At 42.0% G+C, this 25,235-nt stretch overlaps 1 protein-coding gene across 8 annotated transcripts in view; it reads left to right on the top strand.

Annotated features, from left to right (window-relative positions):
- mast2 (microtubule associated serine/threonine kinase 2) overlaps positions 1-18,982 on the top strand; it is a gene marked incomplete at its 5' end in the record, with an annotated part of 143,244 nt that extends 124,262 nt beyond the window's left edge. For 7 of the 8 annotated variants that reach the window (XM_082509672.1, XM_082509675.1, XM_082509671.1 and 4 more), the window contains 16 exons: positions 32-170; positions 422-554; positions 903-1,068; positions 4,590-4,691; positions 6,308-6,430; positions 6,514-6,623; positions 6,957-7,111; positions 7,559-7,707; positions 8,047-8,226; positions 8,452-8,694; positions 8,930-9,156; positions 10,551-10,673; positions 10,979-11,115; positions 11,777-11,964; positions 12,131-12,681; positions 13,347-18,982. In XM_082509672.1, the coding sequence (XP_082365798.1) occupies positions 32-170; positions 422-554; positions 903-1,068; positions 4,590-4,691; positions 6,308-6,430; positions 6,514-6,623; positions 6,957-7,111; positions 7,559-7,707; positions 8,047-8,226; positions 8,452-8,694; positions 8,930-9,156; positions 10,551-10,673; positions 10,979-11,115; positions 11,777-11,964; positions 12,131-12,681; positions 13,347-14,891 (4,271 nt within the window). In that variant the 3' untranslated portion in view covers positions 14,892-18,982. The remainder of the gene's footprint in view (positions 1-31; positions 171-421; positions 555-902; positions 1,069-4,589; positions 4,692-6,307; positions 6,431-6,513; positions 6,624-6,956; positions 7,112-7,558; positions 7,708-8,046; positions 8,227-8,451; positions 8,695-8,929; positions 9,157-10,550; positions 10,674-10,978; positions 11,116-11,776; positions 11,965-12,130; positions 12,682-13,346) is intronic. The other variant, XM_082509669.1, reaches the window with a different exon arrangement.
- Positions 18,983-25,235: the final 6,253 nt, after the last annotated feature.

The raw sequence follows: 25,235 nt of genomic DNA, 5'->3' as shown, positions 1-25,235 counted from the left end.
TAATATTGCAACTCTCATGTGTCATCTATAGGTGGCGACTGTGCCACACTCCTGAAGAATATCGGAGCCTTGCCTGTGGATATGGCTCGTATGTACTTTGCTGAAACTGTCCTCGCCTTAGAATATCTTCACAATTATGGCATCGTGCACAGAGACCTCAAGCCTGACAAGTAAGACTCAGATAACTAAAATAGGGATATCCACATCACACTGCACCATGACGAGTGTTTGGAGCAGTCTGAAGCCTTGTTCACAGTGTTTTTTCGCAGTAATTACTTTAACATAAGTTGCTCATATGTGTTTTCTTTTTTATGATTTTGTTGATTATTGTTATTACTAAGGTTAGAAACTAATAGAAATAGTGCACTGTTTTTCCAACATTTGCTGTCTGGACAGAAACTTTCAATTTTCTCTCGTGCAGTCTTCTCATCACATCTATGGGACACATCAAGCTGACGGACTTTGGCCTCTCTAAAATCGGTTTGATGAGTTTGACCACAAATCTGTATGAAGGACACATAGAGAAAGACACCCGGGAGTTTCTGGACAAACAGGTATGAGCTTTTTAAGGCTTATGCATGCATGTTATGACTGACTGTGAAACTGCACACTCACATTTGTCATTCAGAAGTTGTTAGTCAGTGAGCACACCCCCGATTCCTTTCTTAAACTTTGAATTATGTCAGTTTACAAAATGAATTTGATGTTTTATTCCGTATGTATGATAAACTCAGCAGAAAGGTTTTACAGAGACAAAGCCCAAGGGCAGTGTTTGCATGTTTGCATAGTGTTGGCTTCACTTTTCAGACCCAGAAGTTATGCCTGTCTTTCCTTAACAAAACTGAATAAATACCTTTGTGTGTGTGTTTTTCATGTGCTGAGCTAACGTTCTGCTTTTGCAGGTTTGTGGCACTCCAGAGTACATCGCCCCCGAGGTGATTCTCCGTCAGGGCTACGGCAAGCCGGTGGACTGGTGGGCAATGGGAGTCATCCTGTATGAGTTCCTGGTGGGCTGCGCTCCCTTTTTCGGAGACACTCCAGAGGAGCTCTTTGGTCAGGTTATCAGTGGTGAGTACATCACCTGCTCATTGCTTTTTATTAATGTTGTACTTTGTAAAATCAGGAGTATCCCAATATATAAGGTGCCACAAAGTTGTTGTAGTTCAAAGGGTTTTTAATAATGCAAGAATAATTTACTAAACCAAAGACAAAGGTGGGCAGTAGAGGAGGAGAGTCAGCCAGGCTCCCATAGCTTAATGTGCTCATAAGTGAGCCTCACAGTCGGTGGTTAGTAAGGCTGAAAGAGAAAGAGGGTGACGGTTAATGATGATCATCACAATGAACAAGAATTGAGGGACAAGAAGAAATACATGCATAGTGTCATTTGGCTTTCACTTACATATTCATACTTAATAGATAAAAACATATAATACACATTAATCTATCAATCCATCACTAGGGATGGGCATTGATTAGACTTTAGCAATTTCAGTTCCTTTCCGACTTCATGTGTTACTGACATGAAGTCAGTAACACAAATTACAGTTAAAAAGCAGCACAAAGACGTGATCGCCACAGTGATTCTGCTTTAGAAATATGAACATGTAGAAATGGAGGCAGCAGCCTGACTGTTTGTTCCTTTGTTACCTGTTGAAGTTCAGAATCCAATAAGTGTGAAATTTTAAAAACTGAACTTCAGACTTAGCATTAAGGACTCAATGCTCGATGTCCCTATAACACCTTAGTATTAAGTCACTCCATGCAGATGTGGGTTTTAACCCTTTAAACCCTTTGTGTAGTTACTGGTCTAATAACGGTGTTGCTTTGTAATCAGAATAATAAACATTTGAGCCTGCTGACTCCCAGCCTCAGCGAGAACGGCAGACGTCTTCAGAAATGTTTACATGTAGCTCTGCAGTAAAGGATCCCGGGCTTCTCTGTAAGGACTAAAATCAATTATGATTTCTGCTGTGTTCCTTTCCCCTTTTGAATTCCCTTAGATGATAGGCCTAATCAATAATCATAAACCTGTATTGATCGCACCGTCTCTTTTCTTGACTTCTGCCCACATTAATACAAAGTGGTGATAGAGGGCTGTCATGAAAGACGTGACTCTTGATTGATCTATACTTTTAGTGTTTTACAGGTTAGTGCTCAGAGTTAGTGTCGTTATTGTTGCAAACAGGAATGAATCAGAATCAGAATACTTTATTGATCCCTAGGGGAAATTATTTTGGTTACAGTGCTCCAGTACAAACAGTAACAAAGACACACAGTGTATATATATATATATATATATATATATATATATATATAGATAGATAGATAGATAGATAGGTGGGACCAAGTCATTGTTTTGCAAGTCTCAAGTAAGTCTCAAGTCTTTATCCTCAAGTCAAGTCTCAAGTAATGTCAGGCAAGTCAGAGTCGAGTCTCAAGTCACTGGTGTAAAAGTCCAAGTAAAGTCACAAGTCTGAAACTTTGAATTTCAAGTCCTTTCGAGTCTTTAAAAAAAAAAAAAAAAGCGAAAAAAAGCATGTTGCAGTTATATGCTAAATGTAAATATTAGACCATGTAATTTTAAAATCTGTGTTTTTCTCAACACATGACAAAATAGTGAACTTAGAAAATATACACAAATTGTGAAATTGCACCTCTTTAAAATGCAGCTCAATTAAACTTAGCTCCAAGAATAATTTTCACCGACAGTTCTGAGATAAGCTGCATGTTATTCTTGGATGCGGTTGTAGGACCAGCTTTAAAATCGCATGACAAAAATATCATACACATTAAAAAAACTGTATCACCAACGTAGCCTGGACAACATTTGCTAGTTAGATGAAGTCAGCTATCTCATCTTAGCATATTTATATGCATATTTATAATCATACGGTTCTTGGAGTGAGTGCATACACTCATGAAGTTTAGTAACTTCCGGTCACTGCAACAAGCCCAGGTACAGTTTACCGATGGATGGGTACAGGCCCTTGAAATGTACCGTGTAGAAAGTAAAGACCATCGTACGTATCATAAGTTTACCAGTCTCACAAATCGTCGTCATAAATACACATTCCTTAACCGTTTATTAATATAACCTTTGAGCTCAACGGTAATTAATTAGTAGTGGAAATAATTTCTGGTAGCATCACAGAAATGTAGCAGTGACAATAATACTGTAGTATGCTGTAATCGTACTGGGCAATTAGTGATACAAAAAACCTGTTTTAAACTGTGAATAAAAGTATGTTTTTGTCAGTGTACCATAATAACAGAAGCGAAACACAATATTGTGTCAGGACAATTCACTATTTATGCACAATAAATAAAGGAGCATAGCGCGACAATTTCTGTTCAGCGCCAGACTTGCTTGTAACCTATATCACCAATTATGTTATGAAAATGACGTATTAACTACAACAGCAGACTGACCTTTGTGTAAATGCTTGGAGCAGACTAACCTGTGAGCTGGAGTGTTCTGGGACGTTATATTTGATCTTTGAATGGCTGCAATCCAGGCCATCCGTCGCCTCTTTGTTACTTCGGAAACTTGGCTCGAACAATTTCTCTTCAACGAGGTAATCCGATAACAACCGATCTCTTTACCCGTCGGCTTCCCGTGGCTGTCATGCGACCGGCTATTGCAGTTAATAATACAACAGCTTCTTGACATTTTTGTGTTTCTTTTTATCGCTGTGTGACTGATTTCAATTGAAAGCCTGCGTGCGCTAGTACCGCTTGCCACGAGTTCCCAGAATCCTTTGCGGTTCTACCCGTGAATGACGTCACATTTTCAATCTCTATATAATATGCGTGTTAAATATCAAGTCTTTTCAAGTAAACCGGTTCAAGTCCAATTCAAGTCCCAAGTCATTGGTGTAAAAGTCCAAGTCAAGTCACAAGTCTTAGAACATTTTTCAAGTCAAGTCTAAAGTCATAAAATTAATGACTCGAGTCTGACTCGAGTCAAAGTCATGTGACTCGAGTCCACACCTCTGAGATATATATATATATATATATATATATATCTCAGAGGTGTGGACTCGAGTCACATGACTCGAGTCAAAGTCATGTGACTCGAGTCCACACCTCTGAGATATATATATATATATATATATATATATATATATATATATATATATATACACACACACACACACACACACACACACACACACACACACACACACACACACACACACAAAAGTCACTTATTGATAAATAGCTGAATAAGAAAGAAGAGCATGTGCAAAAAGGGTGTAGCTATTGCAGTATACAGTGTGTTAAGTGGAGGAGTTGTACAAAGAGATGTCCTCAGGCAGGAGTGATTTCCTGTGTTGTTCAGTGGTGCTTTTTGGTAATCTCAGTCTCTCACTGAACGTGCTCCTGTGACTGACCAGCGTGTCATGGAGTGGATGGGAGGTATTATCCAACATTGTTGGATAATGTTGGTTGACTGGTAGACAAAAGTCAGACAAAAGTCTGAGAATCGAGGGAATTTGATCTTTGTTTGTTTGTTTGTTCTTTTAAATGAATACAGACTCATTTCAGTAAGATCAAAGTGTCGTGTGCATGTCTTTGTGCTGTGCTAGATGAGATCATCTGGCCTGAGGGGGATGAAGCTCTGCCTCAGGATGCACAGGACCTTATTTCCAAGCTGCTAAGACAAAATCCTCTGGAGAGACTGGGCACAGGTAATGCACTGTAAAGCAAAAGAGTTTTTCAAGAATTAGATAAACATTACCACAAAGAAGTGCTACACTAAGATAAGACAAGACAAAACGTAGAAATGTATGTGACCATAGGAGTGTGCTGGTGTGCCTGTGTGAATTATTTAAACAGATTTTTATTTTGACCTTGGCAGTGTGTCAGTAAAACTGCTTTGGTTGCTGAACCTTCAAAGAAATCAGTAGCGTTGCCTTTGCCGCTGTGTGAAATTGCAATATTGTGTTGGAACCCATTCATCTCAACTCCCTTATCATTTTAGTCATGTAGAAATAACTGTTACTACACAGTCAAAAGTTTGGACACACCTTCTCATGTAATGGTTTTCCTTTGTTTTCACTGCTTTCTACATTGTAGATACAGCCACCACCCTTTGCCACTCTTTGCTTTTTTGACTTTTGTGATGTAGTCACCTGAAATGGTTTTCACTTCACAAGTGTTCCTTGTCAGGGTTCATTTGTAGAATTGAACTACTGTTAGAACTCATATTATGGCAAGAACCAATCAGCTAAGTAAAGAGAAACGACAGTCCATCATCACCAACATCACATCAGATTAGAGGCCAAATAAGCGCCACACAGTTCCAGTAGCAGACACATCTTCACATCAACTGTTCAGAGGAGACTGCCCAGATCAGGCCTTTATGGTCAAATAGCTGCTAAGAAACCACTACTAAGGAAAACCAACAAGCAGAAGAGATTTGTTTGGGCCAAGAAACACAAGGAATGAACATTAGACCAGTGGAAATCTGTGCTTTGGTCTGATGAGGCCAAATTTGAGATCTTTGGTTCCACTCACCGTGTCTTTGAGCGACGCAGAAAAGGTGAACAGATGGTCTCTACATACATGCTTCCCACCGTAAAGCATGCAGGAGGAGGTGTGATGGTGTGGGGGTGCTTTGCTGGCAACACTGTTGGGGATTTATTCAAAATTGAATGGCACAGTGAACCAGCATGGCTACCACAGCATCCTGCAGCAACATCCCATTTCTGTTTAGTTGGACCATCATTTATGTTTTAACAGGACAATGACCCCAAACACACCTCCAGGCTGTGTTAGGGCTATTTACCAAGAAGTAGAGTGATGGAGTGCTGCGCCAGATGGCCCGGTCTCCTCAGTCACCTGACCTAAGCCCAATTGAGATGGTTTAGGATGAGATGGACTGCAGAGTGAAGGCCAAAGGGCCAACAAGTGCTCAGCATCTCTGTGAACTCCTTCAAGACTGTTGGAAAACCATTTCAGGTGACTTCCTCATGAAGCTCATCGAGAGAACGCCAAGTGTGCAAAGCAGTAATCAAAGCAAAGGGAGAAGACGTGTCCAAACTTCTGACTGGTAGTATATAGTGAAAAACTTATTTTGGAATGTAATTCTCTTTCTTCCCATGTTTCAGAGGCCTTTTTGTGTTCCGCATCACTGTCTTTGGCTTTTTTGTAGATGTTCAGTTAGACCCTGTCAGCATGCGTTCTGCTAACTTGTAGGTTGTTCTTTGATGCTTGTGTTCCCCACTCCACCTCCACCCCATCACCTACCCACCATATATATCTCAATCCTTTCTATCTTCTCTTTAATTTTTCAACTCCACAGGAAGTGCCTTTGAGGTGAAGCAGCACCAATTCTTCACAGATCTGGACTGGAACAGCCTGCTAAGACAGAAAGCCGAGTTCATCCCCCAACTGGAGTCAGAGGATGACACCAGTTACTTTGACAGTATGTCTGCCAGTGCCTTACAGAAATTGTTCACTGTTTGAAAGTCATGTAGTCTCGTCACAACCAACATGTGTCTGTCTCAGCTCGTTCTGATCGCTACCACCACGTGGATTCAGAGGAGGAGGACGATACCAATGATGAAGAACACGTGGAGATACGACAATTCTCCTCCTGTTCGCCTCGCTTCAGCAAGGTACACATTGACTCATCCATGTCTTGTACTTTTAAATCAGCTGGATCTTTATTTGGAAGGTTATGCTCAGTAAATAAGCCAAAACCCTCAAATGACAGATATCAGTGAAATAAATGACCTTTTGATAATTTAATATTAGATACTAACATATTTTTGATTGTTTTAGTGTGTTTGAACTGATACACTTGGAGGATATTCTTAATGCCAGGGCAGCTTACCATTTGATCCTGAGGACCATCAAAGATTTTGGCATTGCATATATATTCAGAGTCAGAAAGGATTAAGAGTCTCTGCTCTAAAGATGATGTCTGATGCAGAGAAATGTTTTTATAGGTGTACAGCAGCATGGAACGTTTGTCTCTGCATGAGGAAAAGAGGACACCTCCTCCCACCAAACGCAGCCTCAGTGAGGAGGGAGGAGATCGCATCGACAGCCTGAGTGGACTCAAGTCCAGAGATCGATCTTGGATGGTGGGATCTCCAGAGATGTGAGTTCATTTACAAAAAAGACAACAGATATTTCCGAGCAGACATGTCTGTGCAAATCCACATTGGGTATTTGTGGGTGAGCTGTGGGGTTGTGTGGTCTTGTTGACAAAAACCCGCGTGGGCCCCGGGCCTGCTCATGGTCCATAGCAGTTTTGCCCTTTTGTGGCTCCAGTAGGGAAACCCACACATAAACAATGGGCATACTGTGGGTATGTCCCACTGTCGTCCAGTTGGGCCCCACATTTCATGCCAGTTCTTGCGGCCACAGTAGGCTGTGGGCCATATGTATTTACCCAAATTTCCCCTGCATGCCCCAAGTGAGCATGTTTGCTGGTTTATGTACTTTTTGCTTTATTTCTAGTTAAAAATTATGATGATGATGATGTTTTCAGCTTTATTTAGTAGCTGTTCATGTGTTTGTTCTGTCCTGTCCTTCACCTTTACAGCCTGCGGAAGCGTTTGTCAGTCTCTGAGTCTTCCCACACAGAGAGTGATTCAAGCCCACCCCTGACAGTCAGGAGACGCTGCTGCTCTGCTATCATTGAGATGCCGCGCTTTGCTATCTCTTCAGAGGAGGAAGGAGGCCAAGGGCAAGGTAAAGAAAGGCTAGCTCTGATAAACTGAAATAACCAAATTTCAGGGCAAAACTGTCCTTCAGCACAGTCTACAAACAACTGCCTACAAGTTGTTGCTGAAGTTTTTAATTTTTACCAGTTCCTGCATTTACCTGCCACAAAATCCCCCAGTTTCTTCTGATAAATATGCTGTATCTGTCATGCTCTTTCATGTGCATGTCCAGTACACATAGCACAGCGAGTAGCTTAGCCCAAAAGAAGTTATTCATAAATGTTTTATTTATTTATTTTTAAAAAAAGATGTAATAAGATATAATAAGTTGTAACTTATTTGTGCCTCTAATTTGCTGATTTCTAAGGTGCACTTGGAAGTCGAAAGAGTCCCAGCCTGCTTGGCCCAAATGCAGTCAGGGGCCTGCGATGTGATGAGCTGCCCCTCGCCATCCCAGAGCTTCCAGTGGAAAGAGAGCTGAAGCTCGACGAGTCTCCCACCACACCAAGCTCCACCTCCAGCCAACTGAGCAAAGCCACACTCACTCGTCAGTGTAGTTTAAACACCTTATATACTAAGATAAAAATGTTAATGCTAATAGTACTAATGTGGTTTGTTGTTTTTAGGGGGATTAAATGGGTCACATGAAAAAGTTACAAATGTGAAGATGAATATGAACGAAAAAGATTGTTTCCACATCTTTTAAAGCTTTCAGGTCTGACCTAATTTGCTACTTTTGGTGTTATTCCTCAATTTTCCTATGTGAATACAGCAGGCAGTTCAGGCGATGCGTGCGAACGTGCCAACAGCAGTAACGGTGGTGCCAGCGGAGGTGCCAAAGCTGCAGCAGACAGCGACTCTCCCTCCATTCCAAAGGCCATCAGTGACCTGGCAGCTCGTAGAGCTCGCCATCGCATGCTGTCTGGAGATGCAGACAGACACGCAACGACCAGGCCGCTCAACAAGGTCATCAAGTCGGCCTCGGCTACAACGCTGTCGCTGATGATTCCTGCAGGTGCTTTCAAACATTCAAAAAATTAGGTTCTTAAAACCAAAAAGACAACATGAACAGCATTAACTTGGTCATAGTATTTTGAATTATTGTGGACAGCTGCTGTCCTTTGCACTAGAGTAGAATGAATCTGCAACCATGCTACATGAAATCAGGTATAATCTGTCATGTTTTGTTCTTTGTGTGGTTTTTGTGTTTTGTTTTGGGTTTTTTATTTTGTTTTTTTGTTTTTTGAAAGACCATCATGGCGCCTCGCCATTGGCCAGCCCGATGTCTCCCCACTCACTGTCATCCAATCCATCATCACGAGACTCTTCACCAAGCCGGGACCTGTCTCCAGCTGTGACTAATGTCAAACCTGCCATCATCATCCACAGAGCTGGAAAGAAGTATGGCTTTACTCTGAGAGCCATCCGAGTGTACATGGGTGACTCTGACATCTACACTGTACATCACATGGTCTGGGTGAGTGTCGCACCAGATTTAGTAATGATACTGATGATAAGTACCATATGTTTAAAAGAAAAACCAAACTGGTGACAGCAGATAGCTGCCCCTGACTGATTCTGGTCTTCCCTAAGGCTTCTTCCTGTTAAAAGGGAGTTGTTTTCTCCCTGCTGTCACCAGGTTTTTGCTCATTAACTTTTTGTCTGATTGCTGGGCTTTATTTTCAAATACTGCAGGGTCTTGACCTATACCATAAAGTGTGTTAAGACGACTGTTGTTGTAAATTTGTGATATATATTGAGTTAAAAACAGTGGACTATAGGACAAAAGGATAAAGCTAAAGCTACACCGGGTGTATAAAATGTCAGTTAAATACAGAATGTAATGATTTGTAAGACATCGCTTTTAAGGATATGAAGGAAAGTAAACTTGATAAAATACATCAAGTAAAACAAACACATCAGCAGATGAATGGCTACTCATTTTTGAAACTGCCAGCAGGACATTTAAAAATAGTTGTGGCAGGGACACATTTAGGCTTGTTTGGTAATTCTCTCTTTAAGTGAAATTCTGTAAGTGTTTGGAAACTGAGAAGAGCAAATGAAGTTGTTCTGAAAGCTAAATGTTTTCCATTTTCTTACTTGATAGAACATTTCAGGTGTTCAACATTTAGTGCCCCCCTTTATTGTGTTTGTCTTTATAAATGTTTGTAGTCGACAGGTCCGGGCTGCAGGCAGGCCAGTTTTGCATCTGCAGCTTTATTACAATATAGTCATAAAGTCATGTTTGTGTTGATGAAATAAACAAGGTCTTCCTTGAAAGGTAAAATGCATTGCTTCAAAATCTGTATACATTGCGGCGGCCTTCACAGATGTGAGAAACTACCCATCCTATGTGCACTAATGTACCCCAACTGGCTTTCAGCTGCTTGCAGATAACAAGCTTGGTCTGTCTCTGCTACAGGACAGACCAAGTTTTCATTGATGAGAGCTCAGGATAGTTTTGAACTTTTCCTCTTAAATTGGCGTGGGCTCAGAGAAGGTAGCTCCTTTTCTGGATCGTATTTGTTTGTTGTGTGCATAGCAGAGTTTTAACTAACGTTTGTGGATGCAGCTGCTATTTTCACCGAGATATCTGAAAACACAATTTGTATCAGATTTAACAATAAAAAATATTCTTTTTGTTTTAAGCTGTTAAACTATTTGGCCAAACTGTCTTTCATGTGTGGTAGCTCTTTCCCCATTATCACTTTGTTTTAACAGATGTCTGTGAAAGGACTCTGTAATAGTATCACTGTGTTTGCAGGTTTCTTGTTGTTTGACAGAAGGTGGCAGTAATAGTACTTTTTTCGTTCACTTTCTCCCTCCTCTTTTTTTTCCCTTACACTCGTCTAACTCTCTGCTCACTGCCAGCATGTGGAGGAAGGGGGACCGGCCCACGAGGCAGGGCTCAGAGAGGGTGACCTGATCACCCATGTTAATGGGGAGCCGGTCCATGGCCTGGTTCACACAGAGGTAGTGGAGCTTATTCTAAAGGTACGGGATCACAACCTTTTGTACTCACTAAAGTAACTTTTTCAGCGGACAGCAAAAACATCAGTCTTCTCCTTCTGTTTGTGTTCTTTCTGTTTAAATCGATTCTTTGCAAAATAAAGATATGATTCAAGCTGATAAAAATTCTGTGACCTTGCATGTGGTAACAGAATTTTACACCTTGCATGTGTATGAGTTGAGAAGTCAGACCTTTCGACTTCTCAGCTCATACACACAACTTTAAATGTTTTGTAAAGATATCTTTTTCTGAAAGTAAGAAATGTTTCTATTGCTTGGTCGTCACTCAGAGTGGTGCCAAAGTGTCCATCTCTGCAACCCCGTTTGAGAACACGTCCATCAAAGTCGGCCCTGCTCGAAAGACTACCCACAAATCCAAGATGGCAAGACGAAATAAGAAAACCAAGAACAAGGAGGGACAGGACAGGTAGGAAATATACACACACAAGTCGAGCAATAACAAGCGTGCTTGTGCAAAGAATTCTTGAACAATCTTAGGAGTTTGTTGGACAGTTGGACTTGTTTCAGTTTGTTGAAAACATTTCACCTCTGATCCAAGAGGATCAGAGGTGATCTTTGGTTTAAAAACAGTCCCAGAACAGGGATGTTGCGACAATGACAGTGGGACTCTTCACCTTTTGCCCTTTGATCAGTGGTTGTTGATCAATGGTCGTGACAATTTGCATATTAATGATCAATGAACTGACCTCACAGCCCATTGTTCGTCAGTGGTGCTAGTTTCAGTCATTGTGCAAATGTACTGTTTATAAGATTGGGGAAACCTGCAGTCTGCTGAGACTGAAGAAGTCAGTTAGATGAGTGACAAAATGTTTCTCCCACTGAAAACACTACGTCCAGATGAGCAGAATCCACCTTTTGGAATTTACTTACCAGGATGATCCAGCATGGATCAATGCTTCTTACCTTTTGCTTTTTTATAACTAAAAATCAGGTTGGATGAGAGTTTAAATGTCTTCAAACATAAAGAAGTCCACTTACCTCCTCTTTAAGCTCCTAAGACCATGACTTTTATGACTGAGAACCTACACAGACAGTTCTTGATCAATTAATTGTTTCACCTCCCACAGTAAGAAGAGGACATCTCTTTTCCGGAAAATCACCAAACAGGCATCTCTCCTCCACACTAGCCGCAGTCTGTCCTCTTTAAACCGCTCACTGTCATCAGGGGAAAGTGGCCCCGGCTCACCAACACACAATCTGTCACCTCGGAGCCCAACACAGGGCTACAGGTCCACGCCAGACTCCACGCATTCAGGTGAGACACACATTTGGATAGATTTTTGTTTTTTGTTTTTAAATCTGTGTGTGTATGTCTGTTTTTTGTTTTGTTTTTTTACATGTGCAAAACACACATTCAAAATAAAACGAATCATATTTGGTATATCTCCGCTACATTATTGTTCTTCCTTTATACCCCACAGTGGGTGGGAACTCTTCCCAGAGCAGTTCACCCAGCTCGAGCGTCCCAAACTCTCCAGCAAGCTCCGGCCACATTCGACCCAGCTCCTTACATGGACTTGCACCAAAGCTCCAGCGCCAGTACCGCTCCCCTCGGCGCAAGTCAGCTGGCAACATTCCCCTCTCCCCTCTGGCCCGTACACCTTCTCCCACCCCTCAGAGCAGCTCTCCTCAGCGCTCTCCTTCACCACTCTCCAGCCACACTCTTGGCCAGTCTGCCATGGGTCAGTCATTCCCTGTGAAGCTCCACTCCTCTCCTCCTCTGGTGAGGCAGATATCCAGACCCAAGAGTGCAGAGCCTCCACGTTCTCCGCTCCTCAAGAGGGTGCAGTCAGCTGAGAAACTAGCAGCCTCTCTCACTAACTCTCCTTCATCTTCGGGCATGGCAGCAGCAGCAGAAAAGAAGCTGGCAGTTGGAGCAGCTGTGGGGAGCCGTAAACACAGCCTGGACATCTCGCATTCTGAGTTTAAGAAGGAGATTCTGCAGAGGGAGCCGAGCTTACAGAGCCTCCAGGTAGATACTGCCTTCACACAAAGTTGGGTCTAACACATAATCAACAAAATAATCATAATAATGAGAGTTTGTTTAGGACATGCAAGTATTATGGTTCTTACATTTGGAAATACATCTGTTGTGGGGGAGATAAAAAGTTTTTATTTTGATATAACAAATAGGCAATGAGATCCAAAATGTAAAGAAGAAGTCTTCGTGTGTGTGTGTGTGTGTGTGTGTGTGTGTGTGTGTGTGTGTGTGTGTGTGTGTAGGACTTATTGTTCCCAAATGGTAACTAAGTTAAAGCTAAAATAAAATGTGTGTAAACTGGTGATGAAATGTTGTAGCTCTACTGAGCTTTGCTTCTTCTGTGGGGTTTCAGATGACTTTTTTTTCTTAGACACAAGCAGAGAAAGTTTTATTGCAGAGTTTGTATTATATACCAGCACAGTCAAGCCCGTAACCTAGTTTAGCTTTCCCCAAAACACATTATTGTTGAACACAGCACATTGCAGAAATCGATTAAATTCTAACAGTGGAATCCACAACACTGTCAGTTTTTAGCTTCCCAGACAGCAGATCTCAGGATAGGTAACGGTTCTCTTCACTGTGCAAAGAGTGGGATTTTCAGAATGGTGAGTGCTTTAACAAGGATATTCTGTGTCTGTTTGCTTATTGACCACTAGGAGTCATCCAGCGAGGGTCTGCTGTCTTCAGCAGGACGCGGCGTGGAGAAAGGCAGTCTGCACAAACACTCTTCTTCATCCAGGAAGTTAGGGCGGCAGGAAGGAGATGGCACACTCGGTGTGGTGTCTGGCTCGCTGGGTCTGTCAGCAGGGAAGAGCAAGCTGAAGGACAAACTGTCAGCCATCAGGCAAGACAGAGCTGAGCGAAGAGAGTCTCTGCAGAAGCAAGATGCCATCCATGAGGTGGATTCATCTGAGGATGAGACAGACGAAGGCTCAGAGGACAGCCAGGATGGACGCAGGGGGAATATGTCCACTCCACCTCCTCTTCTGAGACCCACCACTGTGAGAACAGGTCCTGGAGGCACGCTGCCATCCCTTTGCCTCTCCCCCTGCACTCCTCATGCTACATTCAGTCATACAGGGCCCTCTCAGGTAGGCAGACCCAGCCACTCGCACACTTTACCACCTGTTGCAGAGACTAAGCCCAGTCAGACTCCCTGCTCTCAAGGGTCAACAGATGGAAGCTTGGCCTCGTCCACAGAGGACGATGCAAGACGAGAGAGGAAGGTTCTAGAGCCCAGCAGTACAACAAATACCATTCAGGGTCCCCTTCCTTTTTCCACACCAGGCAGTGCATTCATCTCAGTTAGCAAGGACACTTTTATTAAGCCAGCTCCTCCAAAAGACTCAAAGACTGTCATGGGAAAGACTGTACCATCAGAACCCAGAGCAGATGGCCAAATGATCGACAGATCCAGAATCACCACTCCCTGTACAGAGAGCTCCACAGGTACTCCAAAGACCACAGACTCCAAGACCACCACAAGTACTGCAGAGTGCCAAACCACTGACACCCGCGATACTGCTCGCACTTCTTGCTCATCTCCAGGCATCCCTAAGGAGAAGAAGGAGGCTGACAATCGGAGACTGTGTGCAGCTGCTGCTGCTGCAAGTCTCTGCACCTCACCTTCATCCTCTTCCAGCTCTAATTCAAGTTCAGGATCCCCAGTTCCCCCTTCTGAAAGTGGGGTTGACAAAGTTGTGTCCCAGCTCGCAACAGTAGCTAAAAGTGTTCTGGGTCCAGTCAAATTCAACACCAAGGAGCAGAAACCATCCAGAGGTGGCGCCTCAGAAGTCCCACCTGCTGACCCTGTCCCTTTCCCCTCCAAACAGGTCCCGACCCTTCAGTCACCTCAACTCTCCCCAAACAGGCAGAAAACTCAATGCGTTGCTTCACCAACCACCACCAACCACATGAGACCAGCCAAATTGACCACCCCAGCTTCTCACCCTCGATCCTGCACAGATGTTCCAGAAAGGCATGCATCAGAGTCTGCAGGCAGAGACAACACTGCCACCTCTGCATTTGCACAGAGGTTCGGTACAACAGCAGCAGCAGCAGCAGCAGCTCAGTCCACTCTTAGCACAGCCCCACCCACTTCTGCAGCAACTGAGCCTCAGCGCAAGAGGTCAGACCCCCAGACGACGACAGCTACCACTGCTGCCTCGCAACAAGACAAAGCAACCAGCAAGAAGACGTAGCAGCAAACCTACCACAGTACCAGAATAAAACATAAAGATCACAGGGCTCAGTGTTGGCTCCAAGTTTTAAAACTTTGAAAAACTGCATGTTCGGGGAAAAAACACATTTACAACATCACACTAATCAGAAAGCAAAGTAAACGCACAGCAGGAGAGCTGAGAAGCAGAGCCAGATGTGATAGTCCCAGCTTTAATCCAGCTGTTCTGTGCTCTTTATGATTATCTTATGTTCATGTGAGTTCTTGCTTGACAGAATATGATGAGGAGTTTGGGGGTCTTTGCTTTTCTGCAAACATATAAGGGGCTAGAAACACAGTACTGCTCAGCAGTCCAAGGAGACACTACTTTAAAAAGTACACACACACACGCGCACAGCTTTTCCACTCCTCTTGTGCTGCCTCATTATCTCACCTTGATGTCGAGCAGAGCCTCCACACATGTTCCTCGAAGAGATCAGGACGTGCCTTACTTAACGCACTCCTCTTTCTCCCTCTTTTCTATTCCTATTCACATCCCTCCTTTCTGAGCATCCACTTATGATTGACAGAAAGTTGTATCTGAGCAATAAAGTGCAACATTATATTTAGTAAACTGTTTAAATGCATTATAGAATTGTTAGTAAGAGTCAAGCATCGTCATTGTACATGCAGCACCCAGCGAAATAGGCCAAATTCTGCTCTCACTGTGCTCCCTGTTGATCCAACACTGTCGGTCTTCAGGACCCTCTGGGTCTGCTTCACCCTTTGCAGCCGACTGAACGTCTCTGAAACTTTTATTCTGTTATTGCACAGCAAACTGTGCACCTGCTGGACATTTTGCAGAGTTCATCGTTTTCCTGGATTATCCTCTGTTCCCAGTGTTTTTAATAGTTTTATTTCTATCATGCGCGGCTAAGTTTTTTAGTTTGTTTTTGTTGTTTTTTTTAACTTTAAAACTGCTTAAAATAAGAGCATCTAATAAATAAAATGAAAACTTGCAGTGGTTTTTGCTGACTTTCTGACACGGCTGTTGTACAGCAGCGTTGGCTCGCACTGAGTGAAGTATCGGAGGAACAGGACAGGAATGCGGCCAAGTCAGTGTCTCTTCAGTGTTTGAACTAATCATTTTCACATAGTCTAAGCCCTGAAATGTCCTGATTTCCAGCAGATGGAAACTAGCACATTTAGGGTGAAGTACAGGATTTGTACAAATACTGAAATATTGTCTCTCCCCTCTTGTTTTACCAGATATATTCATCCATACATTGTGTCAGTTTTAGATGATTACCTTTTCAATACATGTATTCTTTACAAGGATTGTGCCGTACTCATAATTTGTTGCAGGTTTTCCGATGTCCTTTAACTGTCTTGACCCCATAATCAGTGTTTGAGTATTTTATATGATGTGGGATCAGGTTTTAGGAATGGGGAAACCCTGGACACTGCTATTTATAGATGTCAGCGGCTGTCCCATTAGGCCCTTGCTCTTTCAAAATGGACAGTGGATCTCACCCATTGTGGTATAACTGTGATCCTCCAGCTCCATTTTTATTTTTCTGTTCTGTGCAAAGAAACAGGGAGACAGATTTAGTGAGTGGTCCTGGTGGTGAGATAGGATTGTAGATTGCCGCTGTACGGCACTGCAGATGCAAAGGATTTGATCACGTGCCTGACTTTTATTGACTCAGTCGTCTACAAAAACCTAATTTAGTTATACCAGAATTCAATTAAAGCAGAAACGCTCAGATGCACCATTTAAAACAAAAGAATTCCAGTGGATGTAAAGTAACATGACCAGTTTTCACCTGAAACCCTGCTCTGCTGGGTCTCCATTCAGTTATTTTTGGCCCCCGTCTGCCTCTGAAGGCTGCACTGCTTTTATTTGGTATCAGGACCAACTCGCTGTGTTCATCCTGTAAAGTTTTCTTTCTGTATGACACGAGTAGGAATCTGTGCATGATCGTCTGTGTAGAATATTTCAAAGTATGTTGTGTTTTATACACTGTTTGCGTGGGTGTGTGTCCAGAATTCCCTGCAGCCTACCCGTGTATGTGTGCTGGGCTGTCGACATGTCTGTGTCAGTCATGAGGCTCTGCACGAAGCGTTGATCTCGCATGATTGGGAAGAAAGGCAAACTGTCACTGAAAGGAGAGCCGGTCTGGATGTTTGACCACTGATTCTGAGAGCTACTACTGTTTTTGCAGGTGAAAGCAAAAACTGCACTTAGCTTGTTTAATTCAGTGATTTCAGTGTTTTTTGTTTTTGATTTACACTTTAATGACGAACTGATTTGATCCTTAGTAATTTTAGTTTGATCTTTCAAAGTGAGCTCAAAGCACACAAAGCCCAACCCACAGGATGGCCTCTTCTCGTGTGTTTAAAGTGTTTTGTGTCTGGTGTGGAGCTTGTTTCACTGCAGGGGGAGCAGCAGAGTTCATTCGTTTCAGTTTGCATATTAAGGACACTGTAAAAGTGACTTTGACAGTGACTGTGGTAATCTGTATTATGTTTACATGTTGATTATGTTTGTTTGTGTATATGTGTTGGGGGGTGGGAGTGTCAATGGAACTTCTAACAGGCTAGGATGATTATCAGCAAGGTGAGCATAATGTGATAGGTTCATATTGTGTCATGTGACGAAGAGTTTGCAAATGATGGCGATTCAGCACATTTCTCTGCTGTCTGTGGGTTTGTCTGTGGAACGCATCAGTGGCACGGAGCCGTTCCCCTCTGAGGATCAGAGCGCTCTGGCCGATCTGACGAGAGTCGGGGAGTTAATAACTTTTTGTACATCATCAAACTTGAACAGTTTAGTGTCAATGAGATTATCCGACCATACTGGATGTTGTTTATACACACAGTCCAAACCTTTTGGTTCTTTCTGTTGCATTATCAAGATAATGGTGTTGGGAGAGAGAATAGCCTGGAGCAGAAATCATTCTGTGGGCAGATTTTTAACCACTGATTAATTTTTAGAGCAAGTGAGCACGTGATTGTAAGCATGTGTAAAGATTTGAGCCCAAAAACTGTTCTGTCTGTGGACTGAAGCAAGAAACGAGTAGTTGGATTTATTTTAACTGTGTTCTCAGTTTTGGATTTTTCTGTTTACAGAAAAACTGGAACTAGAGTAGAGTCCGTTTCAACAGCATGTTTTCATGTATCCTTATTAAAAATCTACGTTATATATCAACTAACAAATGGTGACCAATATCAGTCAAATGTGAGTACTGCCGCCTCACAAATCTGCAAAAACGGTCTTTGGCAAAGACTGTATTCCAATTCCAATTAACAAACTTACGTGGATTTGACCTCATGGGTCATCTGAAAGCTAGCATTCACCAATAGGCATCAAAGTGAGGTTGGTGCTGGCAAGGAGCAAGCTCATTTTGCTATGATTGCAAACACAAATGTTGTAGTTTCATCATTTGTAAACCCCCACAGATGATAACCGTGTTGAGATTCCAGACCACAAAATATAAGTGTGCTCTACAACTTCTGTTCTCATGCGGCAGTTTTGTTCTCGATTGACCTCCACAGATCGAACTGAGTATACTGACCTGCTTATGGTGTCCCACGCTTCGTCCCAAGTCCTGGGATCGATTAACAAATGGAATTATGATTTAGTCACTGAAGATCTTCCCTACGCTTCTGACTCACAAGCATCACAAGGATCGACGAGCTTTTACTGTGAGGCATATAGATGATTTAAACATGTGACTGTGGGTATGATGAGGTACGAGGAGAAGCGTTATTATTACCACTGAACCACCACGTCATGAGATTCAGTGCTGTTTCAACGTACATCCGTTAAACTGATATTAAGGGATTGTGTTGGCTCTGTAAAGCAAGAAAAATACTTTTATTGCCTCGAGTCTTGTAGACAAGAGCAGTATCTCCACGCTTTGTGTTGTCTTGTAGGAGTGATGAAGATGAGAAAGAAGATTTAGCTGTGTATTGTAAAAGCTTCAGAAAAGGTTTAAGAGGGAGAGATGGGGGGAAAAAACATTGCTAGAATAAAAACCAGTGCAATATCTTTTTATTTTTTATTGTGGTAAAAGCATGTTGTTGTCAATGTTACCTTGCAACAGTAATAAAGTTTCTTTTCATACTCTACGCTTGCGTTGTGCACTGATTGATTGTGTTTTTACAATTTGCTCTCTTTTATGTGGTGCATCACGCTTTTTACATTAAGGCAGATTTTTAGGGAGAGTTCTTCCACTGAACACATAAAGTCACATCCAATAAATGACAACTAACCCCAGGTTTAAACAATGCCTCAAGCTGCTGACAACAGCTACACTGCAAAAAGGTCTCTTAAGTTATTTTGTGGCTGAGTCCTCGGAAGAAAATTCCTTTTTTGTGTTTGTTAAATGAAATCATTTAACTTGTTTCTAACAAATTTCACTAAATTGCTGATTACTTTTAGAAACAAAGGGGAAAAAAATAGGTGGGTAATGTCATTGATCTTGAACTTGTATAACATTCAAACCACTGACAGGTGAAGTGAATGAGATTGATTGTCTGGTGCCAAGAGATGGAATTCATTAGACAGCAAGTGAAGAGTCAGTTCTTGAAGTTTGGAAGTAATGGGCAGTAAGTAATGAAGGGCCTGACTTTACTGTGATGACCTGGACAACAGAAACCTGAGGCTTCAAAATGTTAACAAGCCAACTGATGATGTCATGGCCACTTCATCCTTCTGTTATAGTCTGTCTGTGATGCAGTCAAAACAAGCAAAATTAATTCTATTTTGAAAAGAAAATACTTTTTTTACTTTCCTAAGTTTTTAAAGCTTTTGCTACTGATAAAACTCCCGTGACCATTTTTTAAAAAATGTCAACAGTTAATTATTTACCAAATTAATTAATTAAATAAGGGGAAGGTGTTTTTTTAAAATTTGTCGACTATAAAAGTTTCTGGTTTTTGAAGCTTTTTTTAAACAGTTTAAAACAAATTAATAAAAAGATTGTGATTTCTGTTAATTAGCGAAACCTTTCATGTCTATAATTATAGGCAAGTCTACAATGACCTACTTGTGCTTAGTAGTTGTAGTTTAACATATTTATTTCTTAGAATCTTAACCCAAAGAGTCGTGCTGACTCTCAGATTTCTTTCAGCAACCTTTGTCTATCAAATTCTGCACACAGACAGAATTGGGAATTTTACTGGTCAATAGTCTGGCCCACTTACGATTAAAGGGACTCAATGTAATCCATCAAGGTTATGTTGAAATTGTGGTGAGTGTAGTTATAGTGTTTTAATCTTTTACATACTAAATTAGCAGGTATGTGTTTCTCTGCATCCCATTTATGGAGTCTTTGTTCACCAAGCTAGCAAATAATTTACACTCTGCCTTTTATCCTTTGTTGGTCACTTCTGGCTCCAAAAAATAGCCACATGGTGGCAGGCCCAACATTAACCGTGGAGATTCACAATACAAAATGTACAAATGTGTGGCATGTCTGCTGTATTGGTCTTTAATTTAAAGTCTATGTCCAGGGGTGCTCATAAGTGGTCCGCAGGTGCGCATTCGCTGTCAAAATAAAAGACGCGCACCAGATAAGAAGTTGCAACGCGCGTTTGCGTACATATAAAAGGCACTGTTTTTGTCCGCTAGAGTGGGATTTTCACGGCATATTCTGCACCACATCTCTGTGCGTTCATTATTCGTTTGAAGCCAGCTCACCTCGGCAACCATTTTTCCGAGAATACGTGCTTCTTTTGCGGTTCGGACTCCTGACATTTCTTTGGTGGTGGAGGAACACCAAAGTAATTGCTTAAAGGAGCTTGCTTTTTCAACATCTTTAAGAGTTCTAAACAAACGTCTGTCCTTCTCCTGAAAATCTTATTTACGCAAACGCGCGTTGCAACTTCTTATCTGGTGCGTGTCTTTTATTTTGACAGCGAATGCGCACCTGCGGACCACTCATGTGCAGCCCTGGCTGTGGATGAACCTGAGAAAACGTGCAGTGACTTGAATCAACAAAGTTTTAGACAGAACTGAGTTTTTGTTTTTTTTTTTACAGTGTATCACATTTTTGTTCACTGGGGTGAGAGTAGCTTTTCCCGCTTCACATAAACATGTTAAATTACCCCCTCTATTCTCAGTCTCCATGCCAGCCAGTTGATTCCCAGTCATTCTTTCTCCTCAAGTCCTGGTGTGTATCTAGAGACCAAGAGTGAGCAGGAAAGTGGCAGTAAATTATCTGTAAACTCATTTTGCCAGCAGTTTATCAGTAAAGTGGCTTCATCCACTCAGTTAAGCTGTGGTTTTACCGCATCGAGCTCCCTAATAGGGCTTGAAATGGCCCGATCGGCTATGGATGTGTACCTAATCTCACTCTGTCTCTGTGGGAAATTTCAGACATTTTAATGTTCAAAGGAGACAGCTTCACCTGGCCTTGGAATGCTTTTGTAGAGGGTAATGACTAATCTGCGATGGGCTGCAGGGCTTCAACAATTTGAGGCAGAAACTGCCACAGAATGGATCTCCATTTGCTTTCCTCTATGCTAACACAGCCTCTTGCTAAAGGACCTCAGTCTCCCGCCAGTAGAGTGAGGTCAAGGGTTGCACCGCCTGATTTAAACACCACCTACCACTGCATTGTGGGATAATTGGGTCCCTTTCCCCCCTCCTGCCTCAATCTCCTTCACGATCTTGATTCCAAAGGAAGCTGACGGAACAGAGGAGAGAGAAATGGCCCCTTTCAGTCATCACTAGACATGCTAAGTGGATGGAGGTACACATAGTCGAGAGAAGCTCTGACAGCAGGAAAATGGTGTCCTGCACACACACACGAAAATGCAGCAGTAGTGACAGGCAGTGATGAATTGCCAGCTTCAACCTACGCTGACACAACTCGACATGAGTTAGAAAATTCATTCCAGGTTGCCAGAGAGGGAGACGGAGACAAGGATAGCCAGGGGAATGTGAACAGAAGGAAACAAGCCCCAAATATACTGACTTCCTGTGTCCAGTCAGGCATAGGATGCCCTCAGGTTTTCAATGAATAAAATAATGATTTATTTAATAATCTCCAAAAAGTTGATTCTGTTCATCTGGATGTAGCGCTTTCTGTGGGAGAAACGTTTCACCATTAGTCCAAGTGACCTCAGTCTATTTAATAATCTATGAAAAATAAAAGAGGAATTATACATTTTTCTAAATTAACTATTAATCAAATGAAGGGGGGGGGGAGACTCATTTTGAGTCCCCTAACTCTAACACTTGAGATAAAATGGATCTGTGGGAAGGAGTGTAGTGACCCCTCAGTTATCATTACTCTACTCTTAATCTCTTTGCTGCCCTATGGGGCAAGGCATTAGAGGCAAAGGCTAGGAAGGTGAGATTCAGAAATCAAACCCACCTGCTGCTGAACCACCTGCAAGTCTTCATGCTAAGGGAGTAAACCTTGTCAGAAAATCCAGCGTGAACCCAAAAAAAGCAGTTTTAGAGTTCATCTGACTGTCTTATGGAAAGTCCTACCATCCAACATGTGCTGTGAAGGATTTATTGGAATCTTAACAAATTTGCTGAAATGGAGAAAAGCATACTCACGAAACTATATGCATCAGAAAACAAAGAAAATATATACAATCTGAGAATGCAGCACCAGCAACTGTATAGTTCAGTTAACTCAAACTACATACATTCAGCAGCCACTTTATAGGTACAAAATCTGTTAATCATTAATATACAAGAAATTTCAGTTTCCATTTCAATTTCAGAGCTCATCACAGTACCTTTAGTGAAAGTTGTAAATGATAAATAGTATTCTGTGACAGTGGACTCATCAGTGTGGTGTTTGATATTGTTGACCATAATATTTGATTTTTAGGAGTAAGAGCATGCTGTAGGTATAAAAGGTACTACGCTTCAGTGGTTTGAATCTCATACAGTGGGGCAAAAAAGTATTTAGTCAGCCACCGATTGTGCAAGTTCCCCCACCTAAAATGATGACAGAGGTCAGTAATTTGCACCAGAGGTACACTTCAACTGTGAGAGACAGAATGTGAAAAAAAAAAAATCCATGAATCCACATGGTAGGATTTGTAAAGAATTTATTCGTAAATCAGGGTGGAAAATAAGTATTTGGTCAATAACAAAAATACAACTCAATACTTTGTAACATAACCTTTGTTGGCAATAACAGAGGTCAAACGTTTACTATAGGTCTTTACCAGGTTTGCACACACAGTAGCTGGTATTTTGGCCCATTCCTCCATGCAGATCTTCTCGAGAGCAGTGATGTTTTGGGGCTGTCGCCGAGCAACACGGACTTTCAACTCCTGCCACAGATTTTCTATGGGGTTGAGGTCTGGAGACTGGCTAGGCCACTCCAGGACTTTCAAATGCTTCTTACGGAGCCACTCCTTTGTTGCCCGGGCAGTGTGTTTTGGATCATTGTCATGTTGGAAGACCCAGCCTCGTTCCATCTTCAAAGTTCTCACTGATGGAAGGAGGTTTTGGCTCAAAATCTCACGATACATGGCCCCATTCATTCTGTCCTTAACACGGATCAGTCGTCCTGTCCCCTTGGCAGAAAAACAGCCCCATAGCATGATGTTTCCACCCCCATGCTTCACAGTAGGTATGGTGTTCTTGGGATGCAACTCAGTATTCTTCTTCCTCCAAACACGACGAGTTGAGTTTATACCAAAAAGTTCTACTTTGGTTTCATCTGACCACATGACATTCTCCCAATCCTCTGCTGTATCATCCATGTGCTCTCTGGCAAACTTCAGACGGGCCTGGACATGCACTGGCTTCAGCAGCGGAACACGTCTGGCACTGCGGGATTTGATTCCCTGCCGTTGTAGTGTGTTACTGATGGTGACCTTTGTTACTTTGGTCCCAGCTCTCTGCAGGTCATTCACCAGGTCCCCCCGTGTGGTTCTGGGATCTTTGCTCACCGTTCTCATGATCATTTTGACCCCACGGGATGAGATCTTGCGTGGAGCCCCAGATCGAGGGAGATTATCAGTGGTCTTGTATGTCTTCCATTTTCTGATGATTACTCCCACAGTTGATTTTTTCACACCAAGCTGCTTGCCTATTGTAGATTCACTCTTCCCAGTCTGGTGCAGGTCTACAATACTTTTCCTGGTGTCCTTCGAAAGCTCTTTGGTCTTGGCCATGGCGGAGTTTGGAGTCTGACTGTTTGAGGCTGTGGACAGGTGTCTTTTATACAGATGATGAGTTCAAACAGGTGCCATTCATACAGGTATCGGGTGGGGGACAGAAAAGCTTCTTACAGAAGACGTTACAGGTCTGTGAGAGCCAGAGATTTTCCTTGTTTGAGGTGACCAAATACTTATTTTCCACCCTAATTTACGAATAAATTCTTTACAAATCCTACCATGTGGATTCATGGATTTTTTTTTCACATTCTGTCTCTCACAGTTGAAGTGTACCTCTGGTGCAAATTACTGACCTCTGTCATCATTTTAAGTGGGGGAACTTGCACAATCGGTGGCTGACTAAATACTTTTTTGCCCCACTGTATGTCTAATAGACTCCAATTTGTTCATGTAAATGAAGAGTCCTCTTCACATACACATAATAATTATGGCGTTCCACAGGGTTCTGTGCTAGGACCAATTCTGTTTACATTGTACATGCTTCCCTTAGGTAGTATCACTAGAAGGCACAATATACATTTTCACTTCCATGCTGATGACACCCAGCTCTATCTATCCATAAAGTAAGATAACACACACTAATTAGTTAAACCACAGGAATATCTTATAGACATAAATACCAGGATGATCTCACATATTCTACTTCTAAATTCAGATAAAACTGAGTTTATTGTTCTTGGTCCAGAAAATCTTAGAAATATAGTATCTAACCAGATTCTTACTCTGGATGGCATTACCTTGGCCTCCAGAAACACTGTGAGGAATCTTGGGAGATATTTCCTACAATGCTCATATTAAACACCTGTAGAAATGCTTTATTCTATTTTGTATTTTCTAAAATTAGAAACATCCTGTCTTAGAGTGAAACTCAAAAACTAGTTAATGCATTTATTACTTCTAGGCTGGACTACTGTATTTGTTATTATCAGGATGTCCTAAAAACTCCCTGAAAAGCCTTCGGTTGATCCAAAATGCTGCAGCAAGAGTCCTGACAGGGACTAGAAAGAGAGAGCATATTTCTCCTGTATTGGCTTCCCTTCATTGGCTTCCTGTTAAATCCAGAATCAAATTTAAAACCCTGCTCCTCACATACAAGGTCTTAAATAATCAGGGCCCATCTTATCTTAATGACCTTATAGTACCATATCACCCCATTAGAGCACTTTGTTCTCAGACTATGGGCTTACTTGTGGTTCCTACAATAATTAAAAGTACAATAAAGCCT

The sequence above is a fragment of the Aulonocara stuartgranti genome (assembly GCF_965226115.1).
Source record: "Aulonocara stuartgranti genome assembly, chromosome: 17".
NCBI classification, from domain to species: domain Eukaryota; kingdom Metazoa; phylum Chordata; class Actinopteri; order Cichliformes; family Cichlidae; genus Aulonocara; species Aulonocara stuartgranti.
The sequence above is the reverse complement of the archived record's forward strand: the minus strand, read 5'-3'. Positions and strand labels throughout refer to the sequence as shown.